The sequence below is a fragment of the Engystomops pustulosus genome, chromosome 4 (genome assembly GCF_040894005.1).
Source record: "Engystomops pustulosus chromosome 4, aEngPut4.maternal, whole genome shotgun sequence".
In the NCBI taxonomy this organism is placed as follows: Eukaryota; Metazoa; Chordata; class Amphibia; order Anura; family Leptodactylidae; genus Engystomops; species Engystomops pustulosus.
Genome location: NC_092414.1, coordinates 41082675 through 41100520, shown reverse-complemented (window position 1 = coordinate 41100520; position 17846 = coordinate 41082675). Strand labels below are relative to the sequence as shown.

At 44.1% G+C, this 17846-nt stretch overlaps 1 protein-coding gene across 2 annotated transcripts in view; it reads right to left on the bottom strand.

Moving 5' to 3' along the window:
* LOC140126382 (A disintegrin and metalloproteinase with thrombospondin motifs 2-like) overlaps nt 1–8259 on the bottom strand; it is a 347949-nt gene extending 339690 nt beyond the window's left edge. The window contains exon 1 of one of the 2 annotated variants that reach the window (XM_072145781.1): nt 7981–8259. In XM_072145781.1, coding sequence (XP_072001882.1) covers nt 7981–8065 — 85 coding nt within the window. In that variant the 5' untranslated portion in view covers nt 8066–8259. The remainder of the gene's footprint in view (nt 1–7980) is intronic. The other variant, XM_072145779.1, reaches the window with a different exon arrangement.
* Between the last annotated feature and the right edge of the window lie 9587 nt (nt 8260–17846).

Here is a 17846-nt window from a genome sequence, read left to right as displayed (position 1 = left end):
AACAAAACCTAGATTCAATAAAAGGATGATCCAGTGCATAGCAGTCCAGGTTTCTGGATAATGACACATTGCAAACAAATAGCGGCTGATAGCAGAATATGTTAATATGTTATTAGACCAGTCACCAAATTTTACCACCCTAACCAACAATGCCTGCTGATAAAGTCCTCCTCATAGGACCTAAAATCAGCTGCCAGAGAGGCGCCGTACATTAATTACAGTCATTTTTCTAATATGCAAATTGGGTTTCCTGACTCATGTCTGCTGGCTGTGACTCTTCTCTCTCCAGACTGGCAGTGAACCACGCCCCATTATTTTGATTGACAGATCTGTGTCTCTTTGAATCACAGAATCTAGATGGTAGACAATAACTGAAAGCTTTAATGGCCTCTGGTAGAAAGAGCCAGTGGGGGAATTTATAATAACTGGCAAGGTCTTAATATTTTTCAGCAGCGGAACATGACACCTTGGATTCATACCTTCGTCATGTCCTGCCTGGAATAGATTTCGGCTAGAACCTGCAACACTATCCTGTATCCAGTATCCTAGGGCAGGTAGTAGCAATTTTAGAGGGACAACTTTTCTTTTTCTTTTCTTTTTTTTTTTTTTTTTTTTGGCAAACCGAAAACTGGCATACATGGCATGATAAATGCGCCTTAGTGTCTAATCAAACCACTAGCGTTATCATTTTCATATACGAGACATAGGGTGTACCTTTCCACAAGACTTTGCATTGTTCTTTTTTTTTTTCCGCCCACTGAATATTTCGGAATTAACTGAAAACATACCAGATGCATTTTTTTTTTTTTTATCTGCAAATTAGCACAACTGAAAATGTTCATTTCTCCAAAAATTCTTTAAAAAAATAACACATACATATCTATCTACATGGCTCTAAGAAAAGGTGCTCCCGAGTTCTTGCTTCATTCACATTACAGGCAGTAATGTACAGGTTACGTACAAGATAGGGTCCGGAGGTTTGTTCTTAAGTTGAATTTGTATGTAAGTCGAAACTGTATATTTTATAATTGTAGATCCAGACGAAAACATTTTTTGGCCCCAGTGACAATTGGAACCCCAAAATGTCCAAAAAACCCGCTACTTTAGCCATTTTGCATCAGATTAAAAAAAAATTGAATCAAGTGTTCAAAAGGTCGTACAGTTCTCAAAATGGTATTAAATTAAATTAAATAGTCCGCTTATCTCACACATAATGGCTTATCACACAGCTCTGTACACTGAACTATGAAAAAGTTATAGTGCCAGAAGATGGCAAAAAAATTTTTGTTTCCGTACACAAGGTTTTAATTTTAATTTGGCATCGCCGTGATCATGCAGAGACAAAGAATAAAGGAGAAGTATCATTTGGAGCGCATAGTAAAAGGCGCAAAAAGCGAGCCCACAATAAAATGGTGCAAATGCGTTTTTTCACAAATTTCACTGCATTCGGAATCCCCCCCCCTCCACTTTCCAATACCTTCCATGGAATAATAATGTCACTAGGTAGTCAAATGTGTTACGCAGGCAATAAGTACACAGCTCTGTAGATGGGAAAAAAATTTTAAGTTTGATTTTTGAACATGGGGAGTGAAAAATTTATTTTTCCATGTACAGAGCCTTGTACTTATTTTCAGTTTTTATGACCTTCACCATGCGCTCCTAATGATACATCTGTTTTATTCTTAGGCATCACTGTGATTGTGCCGAACAAATTTATATAGGTTTTATTGAGTTTTAATACATTTTGAAAAATTAAACAAATGTGTACCAAAAAAAAAAAAAAAAAGTTTTATTTTGCCATCTTCTGCCACAAATAACTTTTTCATACTTTGTTAAACGGAGATGTGCAAGACGTAATTTTTAGCAAGATTAGCTGATCTCTTAACACCTTAAGGCAGAGGCCCTTTTTCGTTTTGCATTTCCATTTTTCAAATCTAACTTTTTTTTTTAATTTTCCATGTATAGAGCATTGTGAGGGCATGTTTTCTGCGTAACAAATTGCAGGGGAAGGGGGGGTGGGGGGATTTTTAGTTTTATTTTTTATTTATTTATTTATTTTTTTTAACTATAACCCTAGGTTGTCTGATTGATCCTACCATATACTGCCATACTACACTATTGCAGTATATGGGGATTTTCCTCCTCATTCATTGCAATGTGTGAATGGTTTTAACCTATTCATTACAATGTGCCAAATAGCCTCGGGTCTTCAGAAGACCCGCGACTCATGGGAACAGATCGCCACCCCCCGTTGAGGTCACGGGGAACGGCAATCTACACCAAGATGGCGGCACCCATGCACAGCCGTCGGCAATATGCAGCAAACACTTAGGCCCCTTCCACACTTGCGTTGCAGATCACGACAGAGTCTGATAAGGGTGCGATCAGGGTTTGGTCAGTGAAAAACTGACATTTTGCATCAGAATTCAATCAGTTTTCAGAGTCTCAGTTTTTCACATGTATTTTCAATGCGTTTTTCACGTGCAGATAACTCACGTGAAAAGGACTCAGGACTGAGCTCTATCTTTTCTATGCTAATAGAATTGTGAATTTCGCATTGGACTTGCATGTGTCTCTGAGTGCAATGAGTTTTTGATGCATCTCCATAGACTTGTATTGTTAGTTTTTCACGCGCATGACTTGCAAAAGTAGAGCATGCCGAGATTTAAACGTGCATTAAAAAAACGCGCGTGTGCGTGAAAAAAAAAATGCAAGCCTGAAAAGACCCATTGATTACAATGGGTCAGAGTGCAATGCAAGTTCTGTGCGTCAAAAGTACGTGCAGAACATGCGCGTGAAAGGGGCCTCGCTGGCTCAGCCAGTGAGCCCTCTCCATTCACCCGGAGCCAACGTTTGACATACTACTACGTTGCGTGTCGGTAAGGGGTTAATTGCTACCATTTTGAGAACTGTGTAACCTTAAAGAATTTAATAAAAAATGAACATAAGTCAAAGTCTTTAAGAAGTCAAAAGGTCCCTCTTTAAAAGCTACAATAGCAAGAATAAATACATTTTATCATTACGAACGATGGATAGCTATAGAGAAACAAAGAATTTCCAATCTTTCCAGAGAGATGGGAACCATGGAGTTTTAACCCAGATTTATTTAGGGGTCATGACATATAGGGAAAATTCGGACATGAAATAATGCTTTTTCTTTTCTTCCTTTCTTTTTCTTCTTACCTATCCTTTTGAGGGAATATTCCTTTTTTGGCTTATAGAGGTAGACATTGATCGTGAAATGCTACCATGGACACTGTATGATTGACGTACATGTATTTTCGGAAATAGGATATAGAAAGGTTTTAAATTTATACATGTTGCATTTTGACATGGTACTTTTCTATTTGACATGTACAAGGCTACTGCTGCTTTGTTTTTTCTTGTCATGCTTTGCAAGTTATTTAAAAAAAAAAAAAAAAATTCTTTAAGTGATGTAAAGTGGGTGATCACTGCTCCTCGTTGACATCACAAGGACCACCAATAGCACACAAAATGGCAGCACCCACAAGCCACATTTAGCTCCATAGGCGTTAATGGATCCTGGAACCCCTCAAGGTAATTTGCATAATTATTAAGATAGATCCGGTGGTAGGTGCATCTAACGTGTAGGAGAATAGCCCTTTTTACTTTTTTTTTTTTTTTTAAATCTGGGTAATATGCAAATATTCTAAATAGGCTACTGGGGCGTGTAGCAGACGCAGCAGAGGCTACACGGTGTGGCTATCCACGCCCCAATAGCCTCTTTGATCCTCCTACCCAGATATCTTCAGTGCGCAGCTACAAGGAGCTGCATGCACTCATCTGCAAAGCTGGAGTTCTGCACACGCGCAGCAGCTTGCAGCGGCCGGCCTGCATTCTGTACATACATTAGATGCAACTACCACTGGATCTACCTTAATAGGTAGATCTGTGGTGATAGGTTTCCTTAACCCCTTAACGCTCTGCGCCGTAGCTCTACGGCGCAAAGGTATAAGGAGTGTATGAAGAGGGCTCACGGGCTGAGTCCTCTTCATACAAAGGTGGGGGTTGTTGCATTTTGCAGCAAACCCCCACCGCTAATAACCGCGGTCGGTGCTTGCACCGATTGCGGCCATTAACCCTTTTAACGCAGCGGCGCGGGCGCCGCAATCTTTATTACGATCGACGTGCCCCCGAACGTCATCGGGGGAAGGCGATCGGTTGCCATGGTAGCTAGCCTCGGGTCTTCGTTTGACCTGAAACTATCTGGCATCTGCAGATTCGTTACAATGAGCCAGTGGCTCATTGTAATGAATGTGCTGCAAAAATGCCATATATTGCAATACAGAAGTATTGCAGTATATGGTAGGAGCGATCTGACTATCTAGGGTTAATGTACCCTAGATGGTTTAAAAAATGGTCTAAAAAAAGTTTAAAAAAAAAAAAAAAATTAATAAAATATTAAAAATTCTAATCACCCCCCTTTCCCTAGAACGGATATAAAACATAATAAACAGTAAAAATCACAAACATATTAGGTATCGCCGCGTCCCAAAATGCCCGATCAAAATATAAAAACGGTTACGGCCAAATGTCCGAAATGCGACTTTTACACCTTTTTACATCACATAAAAAATGAAATAAAAAATGATCAAAATGTTGCACAGACCTCAAAATTGTAGCAATGAAAACGTCGCCTCATTTTGCAAAAAATGACACCTTACACATCTCCGTGCACCAAAGTATTTTGTACACATTCGTTTAATTTTTGAAAATGTATTAAAACACAATAAAACCTGTATAGATTTGGTATCACCGCGATCGCACAGAACCAAAGAATAAAGCTGAGGTGTTATTTTGAGTGCACAGTCAAAGTCGAAAAAACTGAGCCCACAAGAACGTGACGTGTTTTTTTTCAGTTTTTCCACATTTGGAATTTTTTTTCAGCTTCGCAGTACACGGCATGTTAAAATAAATAACATCACGGGAAAGTAAAATTTGTTACGCACAAAATAAGCCCTCACACAGGTCTGTACACGTAAAAATGAAAAAGTTATGGATTTTTGAAGTTGGAGAGCGAGAAATGAGCGGAAAAACCCTGCGTCCTTAAGGGGTTAAACCCCTTAACGACCTGGCCTTTTTTTGTTTTTTCATTTCCATTTTTCACTCCCCACCTTCAAAAACTAACTTTTTTATATTTACACGTAAAGAGCTGTGTGGCATCTTGTTTTCTGTGTAACAAATTTAACTTAAAGGGGTCTTCCCATCTGGGCATTTACATTTATTTAAATTCATTTGCCATATGTAAACAATTCATCATTTGGATGTTAGTAAAAAAAATTTCCTGTGTGAAGATAATTTCTCATAAATGTAGTCCCTTAAAAACGAGATTCCTCGGATACGACCACCCTCTCCATTTTTTCATTTTTCACTCCCCACCTTCAAAAATCTATAACTTTTTTATTTTTCCATGTACAGAGCTGTGTTATGGCTTGTTTCCAGTGTGACAAATTGCACTTCAAAATGGTGGTATTTAATATTCAATGCTGTGTAAATAATTTTTGCAATCCTAATTGACCCAAAAAGGGAAGGCTTTATTCTGATTTCATGTCAGATGAGTGAGTATACCCTGCATATGTGTTCTTTTATATACAGTGTACGTAAACTTTGTGTTTCAGAAGCGCCAGAGAAAAAAAAAAAAAAAACTTGGGCCCATTCCTTTAAACCCTAAGCACCATTGACATATATCTAAGGCAATGGTTCATAACCGAGGTTCTATCGAACCCAAGGGGGTCGGGCGAGTCGGTCTCAGGGGTTCGTCAGAGCCTCCGCCACGGAGGTCAAGACACACTTTGATTTATCACTAAAGAAGGGTTCGGTGAATGTGAAATATTGAAACTGGTGGGTTCGGCATCTCAAGCAAGCTTAAGAACCACTGATCTAAGGTGTTTCCTCCAGCTTGTCCATTTGCACCCCCTTACTGCGTGGTGTTCATATGCAGAGGTACATCCTAATAAAATCATGGTTACAATAATAAGCAAAAAGTGGAAAAATTAAAGTGGAAAAAACACACTACTGGCAGACATATGCACATTTGGTTCTGGCAGTGCTCCTCCTGTTCCTCCTTGCACAAATACAGACCTGAGGAAGAGTCTAGTTGTAACGCGAAACACGTTGTCTTTTATACTTTATATCTTTTTATTGTTTTAATATCTATTTTTTACTGAATAAAAATGGCATCATAGATGCCTTAACTTCAGCAGCACCCTTTGCACACTGCTACAGCGTTGTGCCTGCACGTACAACCCTTCAAGGTGAGCACACCATTGTATCTAAGGACATTTCCTTTCTCACGTTTACCTGCATCAGGAAGTGCCTGGTTTTTCTTTTTCTTTTCATTTTACAGTATTAAAGGTGGAAATAGCAGTACTGCTGCTGGGTTGTTGCCCTCCAACGGCCCCCTCCACATCTCTTGGTAGTGACTCCAGCCTCTAGACACTACCAAACAGACAAAGCAAACGTTCTTGTGACAGCTCACATTAATGTGCCATCCTGGATGAGCTGCACTACCTGATCCACCTGTATGGGTTGTAGAGTCTCATGCCACACCACCAACATTCAAAATAGACCAAAACACCAGCCAGAAAGCATTGGTACTGAGAAGCGGTCTGTGGTCACCACCTGCAGAACCACTCCTTTATTGAGTTTGTCTCACCAATTGCCAATAATTTCCATCTGATGTCTATTCCATTTGCACAACAGCATGTGAAATTAATTATGTTGTTTCTTCAGTGGACAGTTTGATTCACTTGGAGTTTAAGTTTTGTGTTGTGTTTAAGTGTTCGCTTTATTTTTTTGAGCAGTATAATACATATACACATACACTGCCACAGACAACAGCAAATATCGCTATGAATAAACACAAATCATATGGTGAACAACAAACTCCTATATGAAACTCAACCCTTAGGTCTGACAATCCCCAATGTGATGGCAGACCCACAACATGCTAAATAGGAGAGCAGACAGTAGTGAAGATTCCCCATGCCAAACATTGCAGAAAGGTATGCACACATCTTAATTAGGTGTTGGGTGGGGGTGACTTCAACAAGGTGGTCTAAGACGCATCAAATAATCACGCACAATCAGACATGGTGAGAAATATCATCTGGTGGGTGGATTATGGACAGGCGCACACCAATCAACAAATATTAAATTTACAAACATATATGGTTCTTTATTATTCTTAACACTGTCTAATGTTACAACAAGTTTCGGGGGGGTCTAATCCGGTCCCTTTTTCAAACGGTTCCTCGACTTGTACTGTGTGTAACGGAGGAAGGCGCATGTAATCCAAATTAAGACTGTCCCAATAAATTCAACAGAAACAATAGCAATCTTTCCAGGAACCCTTACTCTTCCTATACCACTGTGTAAGATCTTTAGCAGGTGCTATTGTTTTTCTGCAGATCATACCTTGCCCTTTAGGTTTCCATGGTAACAGACTACAAACCCTGCTCTGCCTGATCCTGTAGTCACATTGCTCTCCATCTGTCTATTCATTTGTTGGCAGGTCATCTGCAGCTAAACATCTGTAGTCTGTGCCCGTGGAAGCCCATAGCTTTGCATAGGAGATCGAAATCTTAACTTGTAAAGTTGCTTTTTGTTTTTCTGGAGTAGTTTAGGGACACGAGTGACCCCCTGTGACCCTGTAGCCCCCGCTGGCCAGTGCTGGCTTTATGATGTCAGGTCCTGGTGGGCTTCATCTACAATACTGGCCGGCAGCCACTTCCACACAGCTACAAGTTATCGCACAACTTGTCACAACTCGCAGGGTTAACTTGTGGCAGGTTGCGCGGCGCTACTTTCCATTACTGCATTGTGGCTGTCAGAGAGCCGCTCACCCCGGGCTCTGCCTCCATCACGGGGCGGCCAAGTTGTGGCAGGACTTTATAGAGCTAAAGCCGCGGGGCAGCCCGCAAGGGAGAACACCCGCAACCTTCCCAATGATCTCCTCACCTTGGTCCGCAGAGATGTACAGGCAGTGGGCAGGGAGCGCCCAGCAGAAGGCGGCACACGTCAGGATCCCAATGACAAGCTCCATTGCAGCTGGACTGCAGCTCCGCTGGCTGAGCGCTGGACTCCAGCGTTGATGCGAGTGTCGGAGCTGCAGGCTACTGCCGTGTCACTCACACCACAAGCACGCAGCTCTCTGCGGAGCAACTCCAGCTGTACAGCAGTTCATCGCAAGTTGACTTGTCATCCGCCCCCTGATTGGCTTTCCGGGCGGAGGCACGATTGGCGGTTGTAAGGAGTCTCCGCATTGGCCGCTATCATTTCCCCTCTAAGTGGATGTGGCAGTGACTTGTGCGGAGCTCGGGCTATTGTCATCGTCTAAAAAGTTAGCATCTGCCACATAGACGAAGCGATGTCTCCACGGTCACTGGTAGTGCACATAGGCAGCTACACTAATGACTGATTGATATGCGGAACGCTCATTAGTCCCTAGAAGAGTTTTCTTTTTTTGTTATAAAACAGGAAATTTGATAAATTAGCAAATAAAGGAACACCCCCTCTGAACATTCCCAGACAACATCAGCTGGTCCTACAAGAATGACTTCACATACAGAATTGCCAACATTGTATGCAGGAACATTAATAGCCATCACCCAGTAACAGATCCTCATTAATCACTAAAATGTCCCCACTATCAGAAGGCAGGTCACCAGTAATCGCTAAAATGTCCCCACTATCAGAAGGCAGGTCACCAGTAATCGCTAAAATGTCCTCACTATCAGAAGGCAGGTCACCAGTAATCGCTAAAATGTCCCCACTATCAGAAGGCAGGTCACCAGTAATCGCTAAAATGTCCTCACTATCAGAAGGCAGGTCACCAGTAATCGCTAAAATGTCCCCACTATCAGAAGGCAGGTCACCAGTAATTGCTAAAATGTCCCCACTATCAGAAGGCAGGTCACCAGTAATCACTAAAATGTCCCCACTATCAGAAGGCAGGTCACCAGTAATCGCTAAAATGTCCCCACTATCAGAAGGCAGGTCACCAGTAATCGCTAAAATGTCCCCACTATCAGAAGGCAGGTCACCAGTTATCGCTAAAATGTCCCCACTATCAGAAGGCTGGTCACCAGTAATCGCTAAAATGTCCCCACTATCAGAAGGCAGGTCACCAGTAATCACCAAAATGTCCCCACTATCAGAAGGCAGGTCACCAGTAATCGCTAAAATGTCCCCACTATCAGAAGGCAGGTCACCAGTAATCGCTAAAATGTCCCCACTATCAGAAGGCAGGTCACCAGTAATCACTAAAATGTCCCCACTAACTGAAGGCTGGTCACCAGTAATCGCTAAAATGTCCCCACTATCAGAAGGCAGGTCACCAGTTATCGCTAAAATGTCCCCACTATCAGAAGGCTGGTCACCAGTAATCGCTAAAATGTCCCCACTATCAGAAGGCAGGTCACCAGTAATCACCAAAATGTCCCCACTATCAGAAGGCAGGTCACCAGTAATCGCTAAAATGTCCCCACTATCAGAAGGCAGGTCACCAGTAATCGCTAAAATGTCCCCACTATCAGAAGGCAGGTCACCAGTAATCACTAAAATGTCCCCACTAACTGAAGGCTGGTCACCAGTAATCGCTAAAATGTCCCCACTATCAGAAGGCTGGTCACCAGTAATCGCTAAAATGTCCCCACTATCAGAAGGCAGGTCACCAGTAATCGCTAAAATGTCCCCACTATCAGAAGGCAGGTCACCATTAATCGCTAAAATGTCCCCACTATCAGAAGGCAGGTCACCAGTAATCGCTAAAATGTCCCCACTATCAGAAGGCAGGTCGCCAGTAATCACTGAAACATCCGCAATATCATAAGGCAGGTCACCAGGAGCCTCTGGTGCCCTTTGAAGAAATGGCACCTTGCTGCTAAAGATAGTCAAGTCATATTTCTCTCTTACAGCAAGTGTTTGAATAGGATGACCCCAGGACAGCCCCAAAACACAGGTGGTCTGGGTTCCCATAAACCCCACCACCAAATTATGATGTAACCACCCAAACCCCTCATTAACATGTCAAAGTGCACTAAATGTTAGGAGGAGACAGGTACCTCTACAAACTTAGCCGCGCTCTCCTCTTTGCTGCCCCGGCACATAGCAGTCAGAATGTTAATGGAGGACGTGCATTGTTCTGGTATTGTATCTATCTTAACAGCCCGTACAGTCGCTCTCCACTTTTCAAACCTCTTTCTAGCATACTGTTGTATTAGTCAAGAAACCCTTCCTGGACCTGCCCAGTGCTACCGACCAGTCTCTAATCTCCCTTTCCTCTCCAAACTCTTGGATGTCTGGTCTTTTCTTGATTGACTTGTTTTTTCTCCGCTAACTCCTTGCTTGACCCCCTACAATCTAATGTTTGCACTATGCACTCCTTCTGGATCTCTCTCTTCTCTTCCTCTTCGTTGGGGCTCCTCAGGGCTTAGTCCTAGGTCCTCTTCCCTTTTGCCTCTATACTGCCCCCATTGGACAAACCATGAGCAGATTTGGTTTCCAGTATAATCTTTATGCTGATGATACCTAGCTATATACTTCTGCATGTAACATCACCCTTACCTTACTGAAGAACACCAGTGATCAGGGCTGGATTAAGGTCGGTGGCATATATACAGCTGCCTCACCCCCCTAGTAATACATCTATACACAGCCGCCAACCTCCCCAGTAATGCATCTACATACAGAAGCCAGCCCCCAGTAATCCATCTATATACAGCTACCAGCTACAGCTACCCCCAAGCAGCTCTGGGCCCCGGCACTTGCCCGTGTATGCCCAGACTGGTGACCCCCAGAGCATTAAACTACTAATGCTGGAGACCCCCAGAGAAGACAATACTACTGGAACCCCAGAGCATAAAACTACTAATACTGGAAAACAGAGTAGACAAAAAAAAAATACTCTCCATTCCTGGCTGCTCTTCTACTTTCACCAAACTGCAGCTTCTTCTCTACTCCATATACCATTCTGCTCTGCATCCGCTTTGCTGGTTGTGAGTGCTGGCTTTTGGACCCAGAGATTTGGCCACTCTGCTATCTTTGTCAAGCAGCTTGACAAAGATCACATAGCGATCAAAATGTTACATCTGGATGGAATAAAGCACTCCTTGCGATTTTAGTTTCTGTGCTGTGCCAATATTCTTTACTTCACTGCTGGATACGTGTTAAGCTCTGGACCAGGGCTGACGAATTGTGGGCCCCCTCTGCATCTGCTTGTCTTATTGTGACAATATTGGGATGCTATTTTTATTTTCTGTTCTACGATTTGTCTCCAGTATTAGTAGCTGTCTGCTCGGGGGTCTTCAGTATTATTTGTCTGCTCTGGGGCTTTCTAGTATTATTGTATACTCTGTGGGGTTTCTAGTTAAATCTGGTGCACGGTCTGACTGTGCACCGGAACGCCCCCTTCATTGCAGAAATTTGTGACGCATAATGACTAATGCAATCATATCACAAAAGGGCCGCGTGCGACACAAATGTGGCATTGACATTTCTTAAATACCTGTGCAAGCAATTTGCACAGAAAAGAATGTGCCAAGTCCAACAGAAATCTGGTGCACGTCCCTTAGTAAATGTGCCCCAGAAGTACAGCAAACTGAGATCTAGAAAACCATTAGGAATTGATCAGAGAGCAGATTGGAAAATGGTCTAACTTTTCATTATAACTTTTGTGGGGAATTGCTCTGGTAGATGCTTTGTAGCAGTGCAGGAAGCAGGGACACATGCAGAGTTAATGTCCAAAAATCAAGTGTTTATTCACACTTCCTTGTCAAAACACAAATTCAGCCTTGGTTTAGGCACATAACAAAGTACAAAATAAACCCTGCCCGACTGGGCACAGCCTTATACAATAACAGCCCCTAACTATACATGTACCAGGCTGCCTGGCACACGCTCTTGGCCAGCAGAATATCAGGAGGCACTCAGTTACCTTTGCTGTATGAACACGGTCCAGCCTTCAGCTCTCCAACTAGTGCCTCACCTACTGCTTAGGGTGTGCAGACTAAATCAGGCTCTAATGAGGTCTGTGACCCGCACCTGTGGGCTATACAGAAACCCAGGATCGAAGCCCGGATGGAGTAGGAGTCCCGCTACCAGCCTACCCCTACTCCATAATAAGCAGCCCGGACATTACAAAGGGGTCTATGCTAGCGAGGCCAACAAAGACCAAACCCTGTTCAATGTGGTGCAAATCGGAAATAGTCGGGAAACCCAACGGAAATGCGGTCCGCGGACCCTTAGTAAATGTGCCCCAATCTGTCTTTTAGTTTTCTGAATGTACACCGAACATATTTCAATTTGCAAAAAACATATACGGTTTCAATTTACAAATAACATATGCAACACCCTCGCCGATGCAAGGCAGAGGAGTGGTTGCGAATACGCCCCACCATGTAGCTTGCAGCCTGTGTAGGGTCTGATTAGCCTCACAGCATGTCACTACATAACACTAGATAACACAGATGAACTCTGCAGTGGTAGACCCTGCCTGGTAAGGCAGTAGTTAATTGTTTCCTGTGATGTAATATGTGTCAGCCAATCACATGTGTTACACTCTGTTTCTGTGAGCTGAGATGTAATTGGAGGAGTAGCCACCACCTGACCAGTGGGAATAACAAAACCCCTGGACTAGAAACTTCTAGAGAGTAGTTCCAGTCAGACCAAGGAGTCTGACACAGCTAAGGAAGAGAGTGCAGTGTGAGGAGAGAGTTCACTCTCTCAGATTAGAGACTCAGAGGAGTCTGTGCAGCTAGCACACCAGACCAAGAGCAGGTGAGCCAGCTCCCTGCCTGAAGAGTGGAGCTAATAGCTAGTTAGAGAGGAAAGGGGTATCATCCTACCTTTAAGGGTGATACCTGAAGCAATCCAGGATAAAGCTGAAGCATCCTTCCAGGACACAGCTACCTCCCAGCCTGCCCTTTGCATCCAGGCTGATGATCTACATCCTGTGGCTCCCTCCAACTGCATCTCAGCAATCTACCATTCTGTTAAGGCACGTTGCTGCGGTTCCTGTCGGTTCCAATAAAGAACTGTAAGTTGTTTTTGTTAGGATTGGGTAACACAAAAGACAGCGGATAGTGTGCCCTGAGCTTGCCCCAACCTCTGTCCCTTCCTATAGCCCCCTCACGCTAAACCGTGGGGCGACTACTTGAAGACTCGAAATACACTGATAAGTGTGGGAAGGGAAACACAAACAGACTGACAAACATAAAACACAAAAGAACGGTTTAACTAGCCAGAGTCACAACAAGAGGGTACGTCAATAGCAAAATCAGTAGGCAAAGAGTCAATGTCAAAAACTGGCACAGGTGACTAGTGAGGCTGCAATTTATGCAGCCAGAACCCCACCTCCAGAACCTGATAGGAGCTGGACAACTACTGAGAATTAACCCCTCATGGTGCAGAATAACCAAGCACAATAGCAGGCACCGTGCAGAGGTACCACAAGTCAGCAGTTCAGAACACAACTCCTAGACAGCGCGAGATCTTAGCAGCCGCTGCCCGGGACGAGAGGAGGAGTTTGCGCGGACACGCGCTGGAGGTTGGAGAACACTGCTAGCACCACCAGAAGAACCAGAAGTACCAGCATTCTCTCCAGCGAACCTGACAGTACCCCCCCCCCTGACGGGGGGCCTTCGGACCCCTAGATCGCAAAGATGGCTTCTGAGGATAGGCCTGATGAAACAACCTGAGTAACCGCGGAGCATGAACATCTCTAGCCGGAACCCAAGACCTATCCTCAGGACCAAAACCTTTCCAGTGGACCAGGTACTGCAGGGAGTTACCTACCCATCTGGAATTCAAGACCTTTTTCACCTCAAACTCCAGATTCCCCTCCACACTAGATGGAGGAGGAGGGTCAGGAAAAGGCAAAACAGGCTCAACATAGCGCTTCAGGAGACTCTTATGGAAGGTGTTATGAACCCGCCACCCTGCTGGAAGAGTAACCTTGAAGGAAACCGGGTTAACAATTTGAGTAACAACAAAAGGACCAACGAACCTGGGCGCAAACTTCAAAGAGGGGACCTTCAATTTAAGATTTTTTGTGGATAACCATACTTTATCCCCCACCACAAACGTATCGGAGTGCGCCTTCTCTGAGCCTGTTGGACCATAGAATTTTGTGCCCTCTGAATATTTTGCTGAACTTGTGACCAGAGCGTGCGCAACTTGGATGTAATAGCTTCCGCCCGAGGAATGTTAGAGACAGGCACAGATGAAAAGGAGAAACGAGGATGAAAACCATAATTGCAGAAAAAGGGAGAAACCTGAGTGGAAGAACTACAGTGATTATTAATAGCAAATTCTGCCAACGGAAAGGAATTTCACCCACTGGTCCTGACTGTCCGAGACAAAGAGTCGCAGATATTGAATCATCTCCTGATTCATTCTCTCGGACTGACCATTAGTCTGAGGGTGAAATGGCGACGAGAATGACAAATTCACTTCCAGTTTAGAACAAAATGCTCGCCAAAATTTGGAAATATTCTGTATAAACAATTCAGCCAACTCCTCAGCTGAAGGTAACTAAGTGTCCCATCTTAGAGAAACTGTCCACTACCACCCAAATCAGAGTATACCCTTGAGATGCTGGCAGATCAGTGACAAAATCCATAGACACGTTAGACCATGGCCTGGTGGGAACTGGAAGCGGAAGAAGAGGCCCCTCAGGACGTCTCCTGGGAGTCTTTCCTCGCGCACAGACCTGACAGGCTTGGACAAATGCGTGCACATCTTTAGTCATGTGAGGCCACCAGTAACTTCTCTTTAAGAGATCCAAGGTGCTCCGCATTCCCGGATGACCTGCCAATACGGAGCAATGCGTCTCCTCCAACACTCTCAAACGACAAGAAAGAGGAACAAATAATTTGCCTTCCGGAAGGTCTTTGGGTGCAGATTTTTGTCCTGCTAAAATTTGAGAGGAGAGGTGGGAGGAGACAGCTGCCAACACAACACCTGGAGACAAAATATTACTGCCCGTAGTCTCTGGAAGCTCAGGAGTCCCGGTTGGTAGGTGACCACAAAGTTAAAGCGAGAGAAAAACAAGGCCCACCTAGCCTGATGCGAGTTCAAGTGCTTACCAGTATCCAAATATACTAAGTTCTTATGATCCGTGAGCACAGTTATTAAGAGCTCCCTCCAAAAAGTGTCGCCAGACTTCAAATGCCCACTTAATGGCAAGGAGCTCTCGATTACCAATATTATAATTCCTCTCACAAGAAGAAAACTTTCTGGAGAAATATGCACAGGGTCTGAGTCTGGTGAGAGTGGAGGACCCCTGAGACAACACTGCACCTACTCCAACCTCGGAGGCATCTACCTCTACAACAAATGGCTGAGAGAGGTCAGGTTGAACCAAAACTGGGGCTGACGAGAATGCCGCTTTTAAAGTTTCAAACGCAGAGCAAGCGGCAGGGGACCAATTGTTTGGATCAGCACCCTTACGAGTTAGATCCGTGAGGGGTTTGGCGAACACGAAAAAGTTCTTAATAAAGTTCCGATAATAGTTAGCGAAACCCAAAAAACGTTGTAAGGCCTTAAGATTGGTAGGCCGAACCCAGTCCGTGAGCGCCTGAACCTTACTCGGATCCATCTGTACATCAGAGGGAGTAACAACATAACCTAAGAAGGAAACTTTCTGGACACAAAAAACACACTTTTCCAGTTTAGCAAAGAAATTGTTTTTTGCGTAACCTGGTAAGTACTTGACGGAGAGAAAATCAAGATATCGTCTAGATACACCACCATGAACACACCGATGTAATCATGAAAGATGGAGTTCATAAACCCTTGAAAAAACGCTGGGGCATTACTCAAACCAAAGGGCATAACCAGGTATTCAAAGTGTCCCAAAAGTGTATTAAATGCGGTTTTCCACTCATCCCCTTCTCGGATCCGAATCAGGTTATAAGCCCCTCTGAGATCTAATTTAGAGAAAACTTGGGCCCCAGAAACCTGATTTAAGAGATCCGGGATCAAGGGGAGAGGACCTGAGTTTTTTACCGTTATCTTATTTAGTTCTCGATAATCAATACACGGCCGTAAACCACCATCTTTTTTCTCAACAAAAAAAGAACCCGGCCCCAGTGGGCGACTCAGAGGGACGGATATGTCCGATTGTCGAACTCTCATCAATATAACTCTTCAGTGCCTCCCGTTCTGGTACCGACAGGTTATATATACGACCCTTAGGTAATCTAGCATCAGGAAGAAGGTCAATTTTACAATCAAACTCCCTGTGATGAGGAAGGACTTGGGACAAGGGTTTTGAAAACACATCTAAGTAATCAGAGAGAAAACCTGGAAGACTCTGATCTTCCGCCACCACTGTACATAATGAAACTGTGGTCAGGTGATCCTTACAGTGAGGACCCCAGTGAACCAGCTCCAGAGTTTCCCATTTAATTACCGGATTATGGATCCGGAGCCAGGGTAGACCAAGAATGACATTTTCAGACAAGTTTTCCATAACTAGGAAAGAACACCATTCTACATGCATAGCTCCAACCATAAGTTTTAACTGCGGGGTTCGGAATTTAATCAACCCTGCCTGTAGAGGGGTCAAATCCGCACCCGACATCTGGATAGGAGTGGACAAAGGAATCAATGACATGCAAAACTGAGAGACAAAATTATAATCAATTAAATTAGATGCAGCACCTGAATCCAAAAAGGCGCGACCAGTGCAGGAAACAGACTGAAACTTAACCGTACAAGGTAAATACATTCTAGATACAATTGGGAGTACCTGAGCTCCTAAGCAGTCCCCCCGACTGCTGCTTAGGAGCGGAAGTTTTCCTGCTGCTGCCTCTTGGAACAGGTGTTGATCTGATGATCAGGACTTCCACAGCAGAAACAAAGATGGCGTCTTATTCGATGTTGCTTCCGCTGTGCAGGAGAGATGCTATCCAGCTTCATGGATTCCCATTCTGGACTACCTGGAGACAGACTGGCCGCTGGCTGACAGTCAGAGGACACCCGAGGTGACCGCCTGGATCTTAGGCGACGATCAACTCGGGTGACCAGAGTCATAGCATCATCTAATGTCTGAGGCTCGGCATAAGCTAAGACTAAGTCCTGTACTCGGTCTGACAGTCCGGACATAAATTGGTCTTTTAGGGCGCAGTCATTCCATTGCGAGTCAGTCACATACTGTCTGAACTGGGCACAATAATCTTCTGCTGTCCGTTTTCCCTGACACAGAGATATAAGGTGGGAAACTGCCAGTGCTCGGTGGTCAGGTTTGTCATAAATCTGGCCTAAAGCAGAAAAAAAAAACGTCAAGAGAAGAACGGGATGGAGAGTCAGGTGGGAGAGAAAAGGCCCAATTTTGCGGATCCCCACGCAACAGGGAAATTACCACGCCCACCCTTTGAGTCTCTGTGCCCGAAGAACGAGGATGTAGAGAAAAATAAAGTTTACAGCCCTCCCGAAATGAAAAAAATTTCTTACGGTCACCAAAAAACAAGTCAAGAAGAGGAACCTTAGGTTCAGGCATGGGTGGCAGTGGATCCTGCGGTGGTGTCTGCCATGGAACCTGCATAGATTCCTGAATTTGGAGACGGGAAGCTAGATCCTGAACAAGCTGACTTAGGGTCTGGACCTGAGCGACCACAGCTGACAAAGGCTCCATGGGAGGAGAGAATGTAGCAGGTCGGATACAGGATGCAGACCTATGTGTGGCCAGTGTTTCTGTTAGGATTGGGTAACACAAAAGACGGGGGATAGTGTGCCCTGAGCTTGCCCCAACCTCTGTCCCTTCCTATAGCCCCCCCACGCTAAACCGTGGGGCGACTACTTGAAGACTCGAAATACACTGA